Source organism: Danio rerio, chromosome 3, assembly GCF_052040795.2.
Source record: "Danio rerio strain M-AB ecotype USA chromosome 3, GRCz13ab, whole genome shotgun sequence".
Classification (NCBI taxonomy): domain Eukaryota; kingdom Metazoa; phylum Chordata; class Actinopteri; order Cypriniformes; family Danionidae; genus Danio; species Danio rerio.
This window is the reverse complement of record NC_141023.1, coordinates 22404111-22423634: the sequence shown is the minus strand read 5'-3', so window position 1 is coordinate 22423634 and position 19524 is coordinate 22404111. Positions and strand designations below refer to the sequence as shown.

The following is a 19524-nucleotide window of genomic DNA, read 5'->3' as shown; positions in this document are numbered from 1 at the left end:
ATAAAGTCATTATTTCAAAGGGTATTATGCTTCTCTATAGACACTGTACATAAACAAACATAAAAAAATTTACATTAACAATATTTATTAATACAAAATGATCTCTAAAAACTAAAAAAATTATATAAAGCAATAAATAATACATGAAAAGTTAAAACAAATGAATAATATAATATAATATAATATAATATGATATAATAAAATATAATAAGATATAATAAGATATAATATAATATAATTTCATTTAATATAATATAATATAATATGATATGATAAGATATGATAAAATATAATAAGATATAATATAATATAACATAATATAATATGATATAATAAGATATAATAAGATATAATATAATTTAATATAATATAATATAATATAATATAATATAATATAATATAATATAATATAATATAATATAATCATTCTTACTTCTCTTGAATTTCACTTACTCTGAATCTCAATGACTCTTTCTAGAGAAGCTGTAGCTTTTGGACATGGTTTCTGCTGAAGCACCGTCAATGGTAGAGGATTCAACTGCAAAACACACCAAAAATGTATATAAAAAATGTATTCATTGACAAACAATAACAGTAATTTGAATTATTTTTTTTTTCAAACTGACATATCATACCATGTTCCTCACAAAAATCTAACTGACTAAGTTTAATTCAAGGCCCTATCATACACCCGGTGCAATAAGGCGTGTTTGGCGCGATTTGTTGCCATTCTCAGACCAGCGCAACTCTATAATTTTCTCGTTTTGCACCACGTTGTTTAAAAAGAAAATCAATTTGCGCCAATTTGTGGACTCATTGTTGTGCTGGTCGATACAGGTGGTGTATTAAGGCACATCGTTGACGCGTTGCTAATTTGAGGAATTGAAATAGGCTGCGTCAATGACCAACTAAAAGCTGGTCTAAAGTCTAGCGCAGAGCGCATTAGTAATGCACCTATGTGGGTTCAAACACTTACACATTGCTTATGCCATGCCTTCTTCATGCCTCCATGCCTTGTTCAGTTTATTAATGACAATTTGCATTTAATGTTATTATTGTTAGCAGTATTATTAATTATATGCATATTCATATTTGCTTTAATTAAAATAAGTTTAGATTCGTCCATCTGTTGGGTTTTGGAGATGTATGCATCAACATATGGGGCATAAGAACAGGACGTGTGTTTGGACATAAATAGTAAGGTTTTTGACCACACTTGGTTATTATTGTTCATTTATTTGTTTGCTGGAAAGTTTAGAAATAGTTTTGAAACAAATCTTTGCACTTAACAAAACTATATAAAATATGTAGGCTAATGGATGTCTTCAGTGGAGTGAGTTTCCACCATTTCCTTATCTATGTAAAGAGAATGGAAGAGGCTCATTCTTTATCCTCTTGCTGCAGATGGTCTGTTTAACTGTTTTCTTGCTAGTGAAGTGTTCTGTTTTTCCACTTACAAAGTCCACCATTTAAATAGCAAATGCACCAGGAAGCGACGCAACTGACTCTTAAAGGGAATGTGAGATGATACTCTGATTGGTTTAATGCACGTTATGTCCAAAACACACCTATAACTCATTAAGAGAATAAGCACAACCCTGTTAGACTATGCACCAGGATGCAGAGCGTATTTTTTCATTCTTAAAAAGGCAAAAGAGGATTCGACACACCCTAAATGCTTTTGCGCAATGCGCTTTAGACTAGATGGTTAAAATAGAGCCCTAGATGTATTTGTATAGTGAGTTTTATAGTAATAATTGTTCCGAAGCAGTTTTACAAAAAATGCACATTACATTACAATGAAAAGCAGGAAAAGTTAAGGTGTTGTATATAGGGTGGACACTAAAGCTATCAAGTGTTTATACACTTACATGCATTTTTATATAATATAATATAATGAACTTTATGACAAAGCAATATCTATATACATAATACATTTTTAAAGAAATAATCTGATCACTACAATTTTTTAAACCCTTTGTTGTTATCACTAAGACTCCAAACCCTAACAGTTTTAAACCAAAAGTACCAGATGTCACGTATTATTGTGTGTGTGTGTGTGTGTGTGTTTGTGTTTGTGTGTGTGTGTGTGTGTGAATTAATGTCAGGCACCTCATCTCCCAAAAGTGCCTCCACGCAGGATTCAGATGCGTCACAGATGGCGGTGAGGTCGTGACCTCCTTCCAGTGCCAAAACCACACGACCACCAGCCAACTTCATCAATTGCTTAGTGAGATGACCAAAGCCTACGAAAAGAGACAGGAGCATGCTAGGTAATTCATGAACTAAAAACCACAGTGTAATGTAGGTTAGGAGTGAAAAAGACTAATCCAAGTACTATGAGTATGACATTTGGAGCAATGATCTAGAAAAATGCATAGCTTTCATGTGTGTAATACAATTAGGGGATACTAAAAACATTTCTGCAATCTGAGCTCTCGCGTTTACTCACATTTGGCAGTGACGTTGTATCCGCCCAGCGGTGACTGGTGGCCCTCCACAGCATCGAAACCAGCTGACACCAGCACCACATCCGGCGAAAACTCATTGGCAATGGGCATCACCACCGTTCTACAAGCACACACATTTTTCAAGAGTTTTAGTGTAGTTTCATGAAATGTTTTTACCTTAAATGTACCTTTCCATTAACCATTTAGATTCCATAAGAAATGAAACCAAAGCATTACAAAAAAAATTAATAAATAAATAAAAAATATTCATGAAGTAAAAAATGATTCTTTTCTATTTAAACTGACTTTTTTCTTAAGCTAATGACTGACTATTTACTTTATTTGCTAATATTGAGGTGACCAATTCATGTTTATACATTGGAAAACAAATGCTTGCTCTGGTAATCTTTAATTAAAATCAGAATATGTGCTAATGTTCTGGAAGGACACTCCTCCTCAAATCACATCAATTTGAAGTGTAAAATACCATTTTGTGAGATTTGTATAAAAACAAATAATTCTTGTGCATCCTTATGGACATTTTTTCAATTCATTTTTATGTTTATTTTGGGTGTTTTTTAATGAAAACAGTATACAATTTCCAAAAATATGTATAATATTACATATTTAATACTACATTTTGATTGTGTTTCCGACTGAAATAACAATATTTAATCCAAGCATTATTTAAGCGTAAAGCCATGCTTTCTTTGTTAGCAGGCATCCATTTTATACAATAGTTTGGCCTCGAGAGCAAATACACACTTCCCCCCCTGTTTTCTACTATTGAGCAATGAATAAATATGTAAACAAACTGTCATCTACTAAAATCTATTTCAGTGTAAAAGTAAAAAAAATCTTAATAATTTGATGTTTTAGGATGTTTTTGACAAGTCCTCTCTGGACCTATGTTTAACCTTTTTAAGCTGACAGGCAAGAGTTTCTGAAAGTGAGATTAAATCTAGCATCAGCTTTCTTATCTCTATTATTGACAGACAGACAGGAAGTGCAGATGTCACCTGAAGGCGGTTAGATACTCCACATCACCCATAGGTGGCTCCACTCCACCTGTCCAGGCAATGTTGACATTAAAGCCCTCTCCTGGACCCACACCCACCTGCAGAGCAAGCCATATTGAAAAACAATGGCAACTTTAGTCATACGCCACAAAATAATGTGATGGAAATGTTGTTACCTCCTCAGGAGCGCCACTGCCAGGGAAGAAGTTGCCATCGTCATAACGATGCAGAGAAATATATAACACATTGGGGTCATTATAGAAAGCCTGCTGGGTCCCGTTTCCATGATGGATATCCTATAAAAAGCAATGAGTAAAGTCTGATTTTGGTATTTGTGGTCCGGTAAACATGTCGATGACAATTAATCAAACTCAAAAACACATAAACTGCTAAAAAACACACCAAGACATTGTATAACATTACAAAATTCCCTGCTCCATGGATGGATCCAGAGGCCAGGCACATGATATTTGACCAAGTTGCAATGTTTGAATTATCCCAAATATGTTCAATTGGGTTATGTTCAGGACTCTGTGCAGACCAGACAAGTTCCTTCACACCCAAAACAATCATCTATGTCTTTAAGAGTGTTAATTTGTGCACTGGTGGGCAGTAATGTTAGATTAAAAAGGGTCATGATATTGTCCAAAATGTCTTGGTATGCTAAAGCATCAAGAGTTCCTTTTACTGGAACTAAGGACCAATCCCAACAACCTAACAAAATAACCCCACACAATCATCCCTTCACCAAATTTTACATTTGCTACAAAGCAGTCAGACAAGCACAATTCTACTTGCAACCACCAAACCTAGGGTTGTCCATCAGATTGCCAGGCAGAGATTCTGACTCCAGACTGCTCTAGAATCCAGTGGTGCCATGTTTACACCACTGCATCCTACGCTTTGCATTGCACTTGGTAAGGCTTGAATGCAGCTGCTCAGCCATGGAAACCCATTTAATGAAGATCTCTACACACTCTTCTTAAGCAAATATGAAGACTACCAAACTTTTAAGGACTGTAGCTATTGAGCCTGAAGAAAGCTGGTGACTTCTGTGTTCTATACACCTTAGTATGCACTCTGTAATTCTACTATTTTGTGGCTGAGTTGCTGTATTTCCCAAATGCTTCTACTTTGCTATAATACCCCTAACACTTGACAGTGGAATACATAGTAGGAAAGTTCACAAATGTACTAATTGCACAGGAAACAGCCTAGTAGTTATATTAATACTGATGTTTGCCTCGTAGCATAACAAGTGGCTGTGTATTGCATGTACATCCTTAAAAACTCACCCAGTCTATGATGAGGATCTTGCCCACACCGAGTTTCTGCTGCAGGAGTTTGGCAGTGATGGCGACTGAGTTGAAGAAGCAGAAACCCCTGCCAAGACACACACATAGAGAAGTGAAGTCTTATATACAGTATGCGAACACTCATAAATGATTCATCCATCTAGATATCACACATCTGGACACCCAAAACCCACATCAACACACAAACGTCCCCACACTGAGAACACTGGATACACGTTTAAGACCAGGTATGATTTTATTATGAATGGCTTTTTACAACCTATGCACATTAGTGCTACAATTAGCATTATAGCACACAATGATCATTAACGAACTGTGGCCACCGCAGTCAAACTGATTCTTCTGTCTTTTTTTCTCTACAAGAACTGCATTTATTTAGTCTTTGTGACCACATCAAAATGGAAGACTTTTCAAACTCATTTCAACAAAGCTAAAAAAGCATAAAAAAAAGTTTAGATGAAAAGGAGCTTCAGTAGAACAACCCTGAACTACAGGTCAGAGGAAATTTTGTCAGGCTAAATGTCAGTGAAAATCACTTTTCCTGTCCTGTCAGCCATAATTACTGCACTCATAGGACCTGCTCTGAAATTGGATGCATAAATACAGTAGTGCGCTCTGCAATATTATAGAGCAAATCAAATAACGAGCATGCAATGCCATAGTTAATCATCAGTCAGGTCATGAATCAGTTAGTTGGCAAAAAAAGTTCAATTAAAGACACAGTTAAACTGTGCTTGATAGCTCTCAGTTGTGCTATAGCGATGAATGGCTACAATCACTGGTTACATATTAGAAAATGTTCAGAGTTCATAAAAAGATGCCATTGAACTATATAGATTAAATATATACTGTCTTTGTTGTTTCTACATTTATTTAAAGACTTAAAATGTAAAATTATTGCAAAATAAAATAAAACTGCGATTGATTGTAATGAATTTTTAGAAAAAATGTTTAATTAATTGCTGTTTTTTGTAGTGATCAACAGCGCTGCAATAATAGATTTAGAATAGACAGTGGTGTAAAGTAACAAAATACTCAAACTACTGCAATCGAGTAGTTTTTCTCAGAAATTGTAATTTACTATATAGTTTAAAAATGTGTACTTTAACTTTCCCCTAAGTACATTGTAGTGCTGTATCGGTACTTTTACTTTTATCTGCAGTCACTACCTAATTTTTTTCTTGTCTATGGAGATTGGCTGAGTAGAAAAACCAGTCCTGCGATTCCAGTCCAATGAAATAATAATAATTTTGCATCATAATGACCAATTTCAAGACATGTTTGGAAAGTGTCCAAGAAGATGTTTAAAACCTTTCATAGGTCTCAAACTCAATTTCTCAAACCCTAATCAAACTCATCAGATCCAACTAATTAAGGTTTTCAAGACTACTAGTGACTAGTCTTGAACATCTTAGCTGCGTCCCAAATGGCACACTATACACTAATGCATTATGTACTTATACACTCAACAGCATAGTATATACATGTAGTTTTGTCTCAAATGGAGCACTAATGTTTTTTTCACTAAGTGAGAATTTAAACCGTTTCCCTGATGACGTTTGTCAGTTGCCAAATTAGAGAAATAAATGACCAATTTACCAAATAATACCTGACATGAGTATAACCACATTCCTCATGGGGAGGCGGTATAATCTCTCTCGTAGAAGAATTTTGCTTTCACAATCCAAAATAAATAAAGTAATCCAACTTGTGTGCCCGATAGCTCCGCCCCTTCCGCTATGTGAGCGAAGCTGCAGTTGTTGAGTGTGTCAAGTACACACATCATTTTACCGATTGAATGAGCGCATCATCCACGTGATTAAAGTGCACTTATCATTTATATAGTTTTCAGTGTGAACGCACTACTTACACTATTTATACTACAAAATGGCGTAGAATAGTGCATAAGTATGCGATTTGGTTGGATTTTAGTTGGATCAGATGTGTTTGATTAGGGTTGGAGAAAACTGTGCAGAGCTGCGGCCCTCCAGGAATGCAAGAGATGTTAGTCTGTTTAGACAGCATGTCACTGATGAGAAGATGACGAATGTCTACTGTATGATGACATGAAATCATCAAATGGCCTTAAACAATAACTAAATGCACTACACAAGGTTATGTTTTCACAAATATGCACAGACTGCATATAAACGCATTAACATTTCACAGTGAAATATTCACTATTCATAAGTACTTTTAAAAAAGGCTACATTTTACTCATACTTTGACTAATATTTACAACAGATACTTTTACTCTAGCTGCACTACATTTTTGGGTAAGTAATGGTACTTTTACTCGAGTATGATTTTTCTGTGCTCCTGAGAATAGATTTAGAATTTTTAAGAAATATATTATTTGTAATTGAGCTTTTTAATACTCAATGTAAAAACATAGTTTCTAAGTTTCTTATCTTAAAGGTGGGCCCACATGGAATCTGCGCACGCAGAATTCCGCAGATTTTCTGCAGATTTTTAGCCCAATTAATAATTCTGTTTTTTTACTTGAGTAAATATGTGTAAATCTATTTTTTATTTATTCAGTTTTAAAGTAAATTTCAGTAATATTATTAAACAATATGAACATCTTCATCTGATTTATGTACAATGCAGTTTGTACATTAATATTTTCTGTCTTTTAGTAGAGATATTATATAAGAGACTTGCTTTGTTTACCAAATAAAGGGAATCTAATTGGATTTGCATTTTAAACATTAAACAAAAGTTAAAAACATATTATTTTTAATTTCACATATTAAGGTTTTAGTTATGATACTCCTAAAACAATTCAGCAGAAATCTGCAAATATTTAGCAAAATCCTCCGCAGAAATAGCAAAAAAAAGTCGGCAGAATCCGTCTGGACCTACTTATAATTTCTGTTTCTGGAATCTAAACTGGCAAATAAACTTTTCATATATAAATCACATGAACTCCCCCAAGAAAGAGTCATTTTACTGGACTTACATGGCGGTGGATTCCTCAGCATGATGACCAGGAGGACGGACCACTGCAAAACCATTCTGTTCATCAGACATAAATAGAAGATAAGGAAGATGAAGACTACAGAAGCACATGTGATTTAATATAGGCAAGGAATATTTATAGCAGAACATCAAATAAACATGAAGCTGTGGTACGAGAAGTGAAAATGAACCTTCAGCTCCCCAGCTGCAACTTTAAATGCCAGTTCAATGACGCAGCCGACTGCCATCCGTACGGCTCCTGACGAATGCATCTCGTTCCACACTGTGTCACTGTCCACCTAGAGGAAAATATCCCATGTTCAGTATCAATATACATTATTACACTGAACTACTGTCAAAATGATGAGCTCACAATTTATCCTGCTTACTTTCTTAATAAATGTCTATAATTGTAATGGAAACTTGTAATCAGTGCTAAGCTATAGATTAATCAAAGAATTACAATACAGTTTGAGTTAGATTGAGGATTAGCTGCATGCAATTATGAATAATCTATATTCGTTTAGTAGGTATTATTGATATTAGTTTAATAAATAACTGCAACACATTTAACTAGAACATTAGACATTTTCAATTATAAAATAAATATAAAAATGTGGAAAAAAAACCCAAAATCAGCTAATTATAAATTAGTTAATTGGTGATTACTATTAATAATAGTTTAGTTATAATTACAACAAATTATCATAATTATTATTGCTTTTGATATTTAATGACTTTATTAATTTATTAATATTTAATGACTTTATTAATATTTTTTCTTCTGGAGAAAGTCTTATTTGTTTTATTCTGGCTAAATTGATCGTGTGTTGGAGAGTGATCATCCATGCACTGCCCGTACTGTTGAAATTATCACCACTGTCGAAAACATGGTACTAAGCTAAAAAGACGCAGAAGAAGAAGGTGATGCGGTCATATAAATCAGGCTAGTGGGACAACGTATACATATTATATAATTTCATCTATTTGCATTGTAATTTTAAAATTTATTTAAAGTTGGAGGTATTTTGACAAAAATTCTGACAGAATAAATTTAGCTTGGATTGCTTTTAAAAAATGGTGGAAATATATATATATATATATATATATATATATATATATATATATATATATATATATATATATATATATATATATATATATATATATATATATATAAACATGCGTTTCAATTCCTTTATTAACTCATTATAATAATATATTATTACACTATTAATAAAGTAAACATGAACAATAATCATTCACAGTAACGTGCATTACACATTACATTGAAGTCTTTATTAAATCAATAGGTTTAATGAAAAGACATAACCGTACCCCGATGCCTCCACACGGCAGGACAGCATACATTTTCTGGCTTATTGGACCTACAAAAAAAAAAAAAAAGAAAACACTTGAATTAGAAACTCTGACATGAACAAGTGTTATATTTAACCCACATCTGTTGTTCACACTTTATCATCTATTGAGATAATGACATAATTGGCTAATTCAGTCTTGAGGATCTTCACTAGATGAGGCTGACGCAACCGTCATCTGTCTCACTGTCTACAAAGAGCACTCAAGGTCAAAAACAGTGTGCGCTACTTCAAAAAGTGTGTCTCATGTGGAAGTGATGGCAACTCTGTCCGCAGCTGAACCTTCACACACACACACAGTTGTTGGCTGGTGAGTCAGAAGCGGAGGTGGGCAAATGTCTAGGACCTAAAAACAGCGCAGGCGTCTGTCAGAGGAGGTTTGCTTAAGCAGCCCATTAGATCGGAAGGAAGCAAGCCAAGGAGAATCCTCTGGTGTCCTGAAATCAAACAAAGAGCGGCTCAAACGCACCTAAAAGTTTCTTGCTGTCCAGCTTCTGTCGGTTGAGTGGACTGGTGCCGTAGAGCAGCGTGTGATACTCTGAATGGACGGTCTGGATCTCGTCTAATGTGGCCTTCCTTCCTCTGATCCTCTGTGAACAAACAGAGAGAGAACATGGAGATATTGTCAGTGACCTATAAAACAGAACAAGGACGTCACAGTCGATTGATCAATTATTTTTACATGGCTTCTTCCTGGCCCTTACAGGGTTGTTTCTGTGATTTTAGAAAAAGGATTTAGAGGAATAATATTCCCCTGATTCATTCAGGTTATTAATAATTGAAGAGAATTTGACTCGATAGTACTTTACGACTCTTGTAATTTATTTCCAATGGCCCGTTTAGACTTGGTAAAAACTTTTAAAATGTAATGGTATTTTCAGGTTTTGAAGGTTGAAGGACCTTAAATTACAAAAATTGTAATCTAATAACCAATTGATAAAATACACAACATATATTATAATATATACAGGTAAAGTCTGAATTATTAGCCCCCTTTTGAATTTATTTAATTTTTCAAAAATATTTCCCAAATCATGTTTAATAGAGCAAGGACATTTTCACAGTATGTCTGATAATATTTTTTCTTCTGGAGAAAGTCTTATTTGTTTTATTTAGGCTAGAATAAAAGCAGTTTTTTATTTTTTAATAGCCGTTTTAAGGTAAAAATTATTAGCCCTTTTAAGCTATATTTGTTTTCGATTGTCTACAGAACAAACCATCGTTATACGATAACTTGCCAAATTACCCTAACCTGCCTAGTTAACCTAATTAACCTAGTTAAGCCTTTAAATGTCACTTTAAGCTGTATTGAAGTGTCTTGATAAATATCTGGTCAAATATTATTTACTGTCATCATGGTAAAGATAAAATAAAACAGCTATTAAAAATAAGTTAATTAAACTATTATGTTTAGAAATGTAAAAATCTTCTCTCCTTTAAACTGAAATTGGAGAAAAAAAATGAACAGAGGTGCTAATAATTCTGACTTCAACTGTATATAGTGCATGTGTATTTAGTTGTTGTATTTTCATTTATTTTTTTGGTGACTAGTGTGGTCGTGATAACATTAATTCATATTAAGATACTATACCAGTTGAAGTATCATGATACCAAGTAGTATTGTGATACTGTAATTCATAACTCAAATCTATGAAATAAAGACAATTGTCAGAAATACCGACCAACAAAAGACACATTAATATAAATATACAAATTATACCGAACAAAAATAGCTACAAATTTTTATTTCAACAAAATTAGGCTATATGAGGTGGTCAAAAATTGTTTCAATGTTTCCTGTTGCTCTCCTATTTTCAGGAGATTGTCGCAGTTGTTATAGCTACTAAATCATATTAACAGGAACAGAAATTAACTGATTCTGATCCGAAAACGTGCAATAGGCTACCATGAAAGGCCTGAATTCTACATAGTTTTGCAACCTTAAAGTGCTCCACATACTATTTGAATAAAATGGTCTATTTCTGCAGAAACGTGTGAGCATTTTACTGACTTTTCCACATGCAACTTTATCTATTGCACATAGATCATTAATGACTATACTACCGTTTAAAACGCCAATATTTTGAAGCCATATACTACCAGCTAGTACCGGTAAACCATGCAACCCTATTAATGATTATTTGGCATTTTTTCTCTTTAAATTACCACTGTGCTTGTTTAATAATTTCGTTTAAAAATACAAAAATTCTTACAAAATATTGTAAACAATATTCATGATAAATAATATAAATATATACATATATATTTATATTATATCATTAGAATTATCTTTTATTTTCTAAATGTATTTGTATTTAATTACCCCTTCGATATTATTGTTTTGGTTTGTGTCAGTTTATATTTTATGTACTCCTATAAACATTAACAAAAAACAAAAAAACATTGTATATAACATTTTAATGTGGTCATGTCATTGGCCCGTGAATATTTCCTACCTGTTATCAAACTATTTCATAATTGTAACAAGGTGCAATTCAATCATAACCAAACATTAAAAACAGCTATCATAACATATCATAAGTTAACATTATGCGGCTCTTTTTAGATTCTTGGAAGCTAAATTAAAGGAGAAAATGCATTAGCACCATTGTTATACTATACCAGGGGTCACCGACCTTTTTGAAACTGAGAGCTACTTCTTGAGTACCGATTAGTGTGAAGGGCTACCACTTATAAAATAACACATTTTTCTTAATTTACTTTTAATTACATGGTATTATTAATAATTAATAATATTCATCTATGTGAAGACATTGATCATGTTAATGATTTCTCACAGTAGTTGTCAACAATGATTTAACAAGTTAGATAATATCAATATGCAACACTTCATTTGTCTGAAATTGTTTTTAAAGTTTTTTTTTTAATATATAACTTAAAGTAATTTTCAAATTTACACCAATGCAAGTCTGATTTAAAAAGAATACCTATAAAAATATTAGTTGCAGCTTACTCATATGTAGTGCTATGGTGACTTATTTTTAGGCAACTCGTGAACTTGGCGGGCTACCTGGTACTATACCATTTAAAGTGTGGATGTTTGGATGTTGTTGTTCAAATTCTCTTATGCCTCTATTACTGATTTATACTAATTCACTTGAAAGATTTCTAATGATTATCAATGTCGAAAACAGCTGTTCTAACACTTGCTTTGTCTAAAATTTTAGCACAAATTGTGATTCCTTTCCAGGATTCTTTAACAGAAAATATACAAATGTCTTTGTCATCTTCATTATTGCCAACCATATTTAAATATTACGACAGTAATGCACATCAAATCAAATAATAATGAAAAAATATTTAATGCATCGTGTATAATCTTTCTATACTAACCCCAAAAACGGGCCCTGCGTAAGTGGAAAAAGCTTGTTGATCTTCTTGCTGTTCCTCCACCCTTCCAGCAGGTGGCGCCTCAAACTCACCTCACAGCGGCCCAGCAGTCCTGTTTCCTGCAGCCTGGACCAAACGCTCTGAATGCGACCCGCGTGTTCGGGATGAATGTTGGTATTTCCACACATGCACTGGTGCTTCAGCATGAAGGTGTCGTAAACCAGCCCTGCACAGGCAGTGACCAAATCATCCAAAATTCAAGTCTTATCAATATCAATCGCATGTGCTAAAGCTTCAAAAGATTTTCCACATCATTATTACCTGTCGTAAAGAGATGCTTAATGGGCACCTCGTTCAGGGTTGTTCCTTTAAGACTGGAGGTGACAGGGGACGACTGAGCCCTTCCCAGGGGTCTGTGGGGCATTCCTGTGATGGACAGAGAGGCCTGGAACACGTTGAGCTGCTGCACATGCTGCTGGTCCAAATACTGAGGGAAACAACACACAAACAACCTTTATTCAGCGCAGCTCAGTTTTGTTCTGTTCATAATTTAGTTCACGCTGAACCAATCAATTCATTTTTATTTAATCTCATATTTAAGTCCACTATGAACCGTTTCTGTTCAGTTTAGTTTAATTCTACAGTTTACATATCAAATATGTATGCTTCTCTTCAGGACAGATTAATTTAATAAAAGAAAAAAAGTGTTAAAGAAATTTGTTCTGTTTGGTTCAATTCATTTGATCTAAACGTTTTTAAACTATAGCACAATATATCGTTTCAGCACCAATATCGCAATGTGTGCATCCACAATAGTCATATCACAAAGATATGCAATGGATTATTGTTGACAAGGGGCTGCAAAATTGTATTTAATCAATATTCATACAATTTATGCAACATAGGTTTTTTCTTAAATTTTTTATTTTTGTTTCTCATCCAAATATCCACATTTCAAAGCAAAAACAATATTTTACTTACCCTATTGACAGATACTTTCTACTTAATACTTACTTTTTGCTCTTAATTTTGCCTTATTTCATCTGAATTTCAAAATAAAACATTATTTTTACCTGATCTAAGATTTTTTTTTAGATATTTCTACTAGAAATGAGACAAAGCAATGTTAAAAAAACAATTTTTTTTGCATTGCAATTATTTAATTTTTGTTAACGCAGAAAATAAAATATCGCAATATTATTTTTCCAATATTGTGTAGGCCTAGTTTAAATTCATTTTATAGATGCCTATTAATTTTGAAAACAATATAATGGAATTAAATCCAAAAATGTAATTACTGTAGATATATAATGCGGACTATTATAGAATTAAAATCAAGATGTGTAGTAGTGTGAATTTCAAATCTAAAAAAAAAAAAAATATATATATATATATATATATATATATATATATATATATATATATATAAATTACTCCTTTATCCTTTATCACAGGATTTAACATCAATCACAGGATTTCTAAATATAATTAGTGATAAATATTTGAACTGAATAAGTTTTCAGATTGTTTATAAGATTCCAATTGTTTACAAATGCTTTTTAATGACCAAGAATCATTAATAACAATATAAATACAGGAAAACAATGAAAAAAAAACTGAACTTGATTAAAAGAAAAACAATATAATCGTTGTATTTTGTACTGTCTGGAGCCAGCACCTAAGCTTTTCACTCATCATAGCACACGTGCAGCTGATGATGTGACAATAAAAGTGATTTGATATGATTTTCATAAAACTGATAAATAAATGAGCAAAAAAAAAAAAAAAGACAATTAAAATAAAAAACAAATAAAAGCTACATAAATATTAAAAATATTATTAATCGCCCTAACTAATAAAACAGATGAAATAAAAGACCTCAAGTTGAAATGAAAAGCTCAGTCAAAACTATTAAACATTAAAATAGTAGGCAAGTGATACTAAAAATAACACCGGAGTGCATGTGTCGAGTAAGCTAAGATCATAACAGACTAAACACAGTCCAAGCACACGATCTGGATCATCTCACGCACAGAAACATTAGTCAAAAATCTGAAAGTGTCCTGCAGTAAACAGCTGGAGAGTCTGCTCTACATCAGATGAGCAGGATAGTGTGTGCTTGCGTGAGCCGCTGATGCAGTACAACGTGCGATGGAAGCACATGCAAGAGGATGGGGTTCATTTTAGTTTTTTTTTTCATGAGACCTTGAAGTTTATGAGGTCCGCCACAAACACAAATATCCACAATTCCCTTCTTCATGCAAGCATTATGCACGAAACTGTGTAATGGTGTGATAAAACAATAATTAAATTATCACCATACTTGCCGAGATGATCTATTGATTATTAAGAGTTTTCTAAAATGTTGTTTAGGGCGACTCCTCTTCTCTCCCCCAGCTCAACACACACCAAGCTAAAATGCTATATATTCTGAGTCTGCACACAGGTGAGTAGGCTTAACAAGCCACCTATAGAAAACATTCATCTCACTGACACATTAACTGACACAAACACTGTACTTTTATGAAGTGTGCTTCACACAGGTGAGTGGGCTTGACAAACCACATGTAGAAACACTTTCCCTCTCTTTCTCTCTCAAAAAAACTCTAGCACTCTTATGCCCCATTCACACGATAACATTTTATCTCCTGGAGAAAGTCTTATTTGTTTTATTTCTGCTAGAATAAAAGCAGTTTTTAATCTTTTAAAAACCATTTTAAGGTGAAAATTATTAGCCCCTTAGCTATATTTTTTCTGCAGTCTACAGAACAAACCATCGTTATACAATAACTTGCCTAATTACCCAAATCTGCCTAGCCAACCTAATTAACCTAGGCAAACATTTAAATGTCACTTTAAGCTGTATAGAAGTGTCTTGAACAATATCTAGTCAAATATTCTTTACTGTCATCATGACAAAGATAAAATAAATTATTATTATTATTAGTTATTAAAGATGAGTTATTAAAACTATTATGTTTAGAAATGTGTTTAAAAACTCTCCGTTGAAAATAAATTGTTGAAAAAAAAAAACAGGTGCTTAATATTTCAGAGCGGCTTTTAATTGTAACTTCTATTGTAAGATTTTTATTGTAAAAATATGCAATATTTTAAAGCATTGTAAAATCAGAGTTTCTGCAGATTTAATGAAGTTAAATTTAAGACTTTTTAAGACCCTTTAAAGGCTTACGGCCCGGTCGGTTGCCATTTAAAAAAAAATTAAAGTCAAATGTAATTATTTAATAGCGACATATTTTGATGTGTAAAAACAAGAAAAATCCAGTTGCATACTTATTTTTCAACATAACATTTCCTTTTTTTACATGACAGGATTAACATAGCTAATAGTATATTTATTATGGAGACAACAACATAAATAATTTAAAAATATACAATAAATATTCAATATTCAAAATAAATAAATATTGTGGGCTTTTTGTCCAAATTGATTGATTATAATGTATCATGTAAATTGATATGTTGCTTTGTTATTATCATGAGGAATTGTGTTCCCACCCCCAAATCCCCCCCACCCGCCAAATTAAGGAATTTAATTTAGAGAAAAATCTATTATAATGCCGAACATCTATTGTAAATTGTATCTCTTTAAAAAATATATATATATTAAGATGGATTCTTGGTGATTGACTGGATGGATGTCCCTCCAATTGGGTACTTGGACAGAGAAAAATTAAGACCTGTTTAAAATGACTTAAGACCTACAAGATAATATTCCAGTGAATTTAATACTTTTTAAGGCCTAAAACCCTGAAAATATGTATTGTAATCCCTAAATTGAAAACACTTGCATTTTGGACATTTTCTTTACATTATGCTGAAAAACACTTTATAAAAAGCCAAATAGCCCAAAACTGAAGGAAAAAAAAACCCTGTGTTTTTGCCGGTACTGTCTTCAGCATGCAGCATCTGTCTCTCTCTCTCTTTATGGCAGGTGACGGGGGCTCAATTTGTATTCAAGACACTCAGGCAGACAAGTAGAGGCATTCACACACACAAGGACGTAGGTGGAGGTGTTTTAATGAGTAGGAAAGGCCAGCGAGGGTCTGTGACTGACCGATGTGACAAGGGGTGTTTGGGATATCGCTGCCTCAACGGTGACTGCATGTCACCTCATAACAGACACACACGCGAGCACACACTGCGGCGTGTCACGTCACCCCGGTGGGCTGGGATTGGGTGTGAAGTGCAGGGCAGCGAAGGCAGGCGGGGTCCGGAGGAGGAGATGAATCACCAAGGAGAGATGAGTCAGAGACGCTCCATTCATGGGGGAGTGAATGTGTAGATATGTGTGTGTGTGTGTGAGTCTGCCGCTGCGCGAGGAGGATGCAGTCTGAATTCTAATGCCGTGCTCTTTTGAAATGTTTTTCTCAATGATTGCAGGCAGGCAGAGCGAGCGAGTGCAGGGAGGAGGGTGTTGCTCTTCTTTCAATAACTCTCTCTTTCTCTGCCTCTCATTCACTCTCACTCATTCATTTGTTTCTCCTTCCTCCCGCACAACAGCGGTTTGTGTGTTTGTGGGGTCTGTGTTAAGATCAAAATGAGCTCCTCTGGAGGATCAAATCTGCCTGGATGGCATGCAAATGAATTGGTTGGAATACAGACTGAATCACCACACTGGTGCTAGCTAGATATCTATATATACATATATATATATATATATATATATATACACACACACACACACACACACACACACACACACATATATATATATATACATACATACATACATACATACATATATACATACATACATACATATACATATATATACATACATATATATATATATATATATATATATATATATATATATATATATATATATATATATATATATATATATATAGTGGTAAAGTTAAAACAGTTTAATTAACTCAACCTAAAATAAAATTCAATTTAATTCAAGCTTATCTGTAAAGTAGCTTACAAAAGATGCACATTATTACTACATTATGGTCAAAATCAGAAAAGTTAAGGAGTTGTGTATACACTGCCTGGCAAAAGTCTTGTCGACTAATAAAATTTTAGGAAGAACAAATAATAACTTGACTTCTAGTTGATCATTTGGTATCAGAAGTGTCTTCTATGCAAGGCAAAGGCCTTGAGATTATGCTTATTTTACCAAAATAAAATATTATCATGCCTTGATTTTTATTTATTTAATTAGAACAGCAAGGTCTGACTTTGCATAATGCATAGACAAAAGTCTTGTCACTTAACATAATATAAAGTCATGGTGTAAGGGAAAAAATAATTGACATTGTGTATAACTCCCATGAGCATGAAGGACTGCATCCATACATCTCTGCAATGACTAAAATAACTTATTATTAAAGTCATCTGGAATGGTGTTCTTGCAGGACTTCTAGAGTTCATTAGGATTTTTTTGGAATCATCTTCAATGCTTCCTTCTTCATCTTACCCCAAACATGCTCAATAATGTTCATATCTAGTAACTGGGCTGGCCAATCCTGGAGCACCTTGACCTTCTTTGCTTTCAGGAACTTTTATGTGGAGGCTGAAGTGTGAGAAGAAGCACGATCCTGCCCTCTCCTGTGGTTTGCAATGTAATGGGCAGCACAAAAGTCTTGATACTTCAGACTGTTGATGTTGCCATCCACTCTGCAGATCTCTCGCATTCACCCATACTGAATGTAACCACAAACCATGATTTATTTTCTTCGTCAAACTTAACTGATTTTTGTGAGACCTTGGTCCATGCAGGTTCCAATAAGTTTTCTGCAGTTTTTATGATGAATGGAATGCAGTTCAACAGATCTACCTTCTGCCACTTTTCCAAATAGTCCGCTAGAAGTCAAGTTATTGTTAACCTAAAATTAACTTAAAGATATACATATAAATATTGGATGAAAACCTATGAATTATTGAATATTTCAGTGGAAGGGAGTAATAAAACCTACAATATGAATAAAATAATGCTGGTTAGACATGAATAAACATGCTCAGGTTACAGAAAAATACTTAGTATTGGACTAAATACTATGGACAAAAATACTTTTAGTAATGTAAAAAAAAGTCAGTAGTGAATCCAAAATTCCTAACAACTCTTTGGTACATTTAGTAAGATAAGAGTAAACCTGCTAAGTAAAGTTTTAAAGAGCTCAAGCTATTTAAATGTAATACAGAAGTACATTGATTGTATCCCACAGTAAAACCATGGTACATTTTAGCAAGATTAGAATAAATCTGCTTAAGTGCAGCTCTGTGAACATGAGCTCTTTGACAAAAACTGATTTTTTTAAATTGATGCTTACCACTGTTGGCACCACAATGATAAGAAGTGTTTTTAGCACTATGATATGTGGTTGCTGAGGTGCTTTGTGTGGTTGCTAAGCTAGCAAAATCCCACCATAAGCCTTTTCTGGTGTTTTGATGCATAAATTTGACGTCAAGCTTTAAAAAATAAGGTAAAGATATTGTTCAACCCAAATTATGAGCAACAGTAAAGGCTAAATGCCAAACAAAGCACTGCTAACTAAACAAACCTTTATTTAAAGGTTTAAACCCCCCCCCCCCAAAGTAGATTTCACTGCATTTTCCCATCTAGCAATTATTTATCTCTCTTCCCCTCTTCTTGCTTGCTCTCCTCCTGCCTCCAGTAGTGAGTCACGGGTGGGAGGAAGAGAAGAGAGCAATCTTCCACTTTAATCCCTCCTTTTCAGGGGGCGAAAAAGCTGCAATCGCTCTGGTTGAGAGGGATACCCTCGATCTCCAGTCACCAAGCCCCCGCATGTGCGTCCCAGCACTCATCGGGAACTTGCCTACGCACTTAAGCTCTCGAAAAGCTCAGTGACAGAAGCATTGGAAAGAAACCGGATCTTAAAAGCAGAACGACTATACAAAATCCACAGAAAACTGGGGCACAGCTGTTTCTAGTACAAAACATACAAACTAATAAGACAAATGACACACGAAATGGAAGCTCCTCATGCTTATACGCAGTCACTTTGCTGCTTAGTTACGACTGAAACTCGTTCAACATAAGTTAAAGTAAAAGTTTTGA

General features: G+C 33.7%; 1 protein-coding gene across 8 annotated transcripts in view; it reads right to left on the bottom strand.

The window, feature by feature from the left end:
- hdac5 (histone deacetylase 5) overlaps positions 1-19524 on the bottom strand; it is a 122513-nt gene that overhangs the window by 1662 nt on the left and 101327 nt on the right. For all 8 annotated transcript variants that reach the window (XM_087244310.1, XM_087244311.1, XM_087244312.1 and 5 more), the window contains 12 exons: positions 12798-12963; positions 12569-12702; positions 9595-9715; positions 9085-9134; positions 7938-8045; positions 7748-7803; positions 4765-4852; positions 3646-3765; positions 3470-3567; positions 2453-2571; positions 2113-2246; positions 454-538 (listed from right to left, as the gene is read on the bottom strand). In XM_087244310.1, the coding sequence (XP_087100436.1) occupies positions 454-538; positions 2113-2246; positions 2453-2571; positions 3470-3567; positions 3646-3765; positions 4765-4852; positions 7748-7803; positions 7938-8045; positions 9085-9134; positions 9595-9715; positions 12569-12702; positions 12798-12963 (1279 nt within the window). The remainder of the gene's footprint in view (positions 1-453; positions 539-2112; positions 2247-2452; positions 2572-3469; positions 3568-3645; positions 3766-4764; positions 4853-7747; positions 7804-7937; positions 8046-9084; positions 9135-9594; positions 9716-12568; positions 12703-12797; positions 12964-19524) is intronic.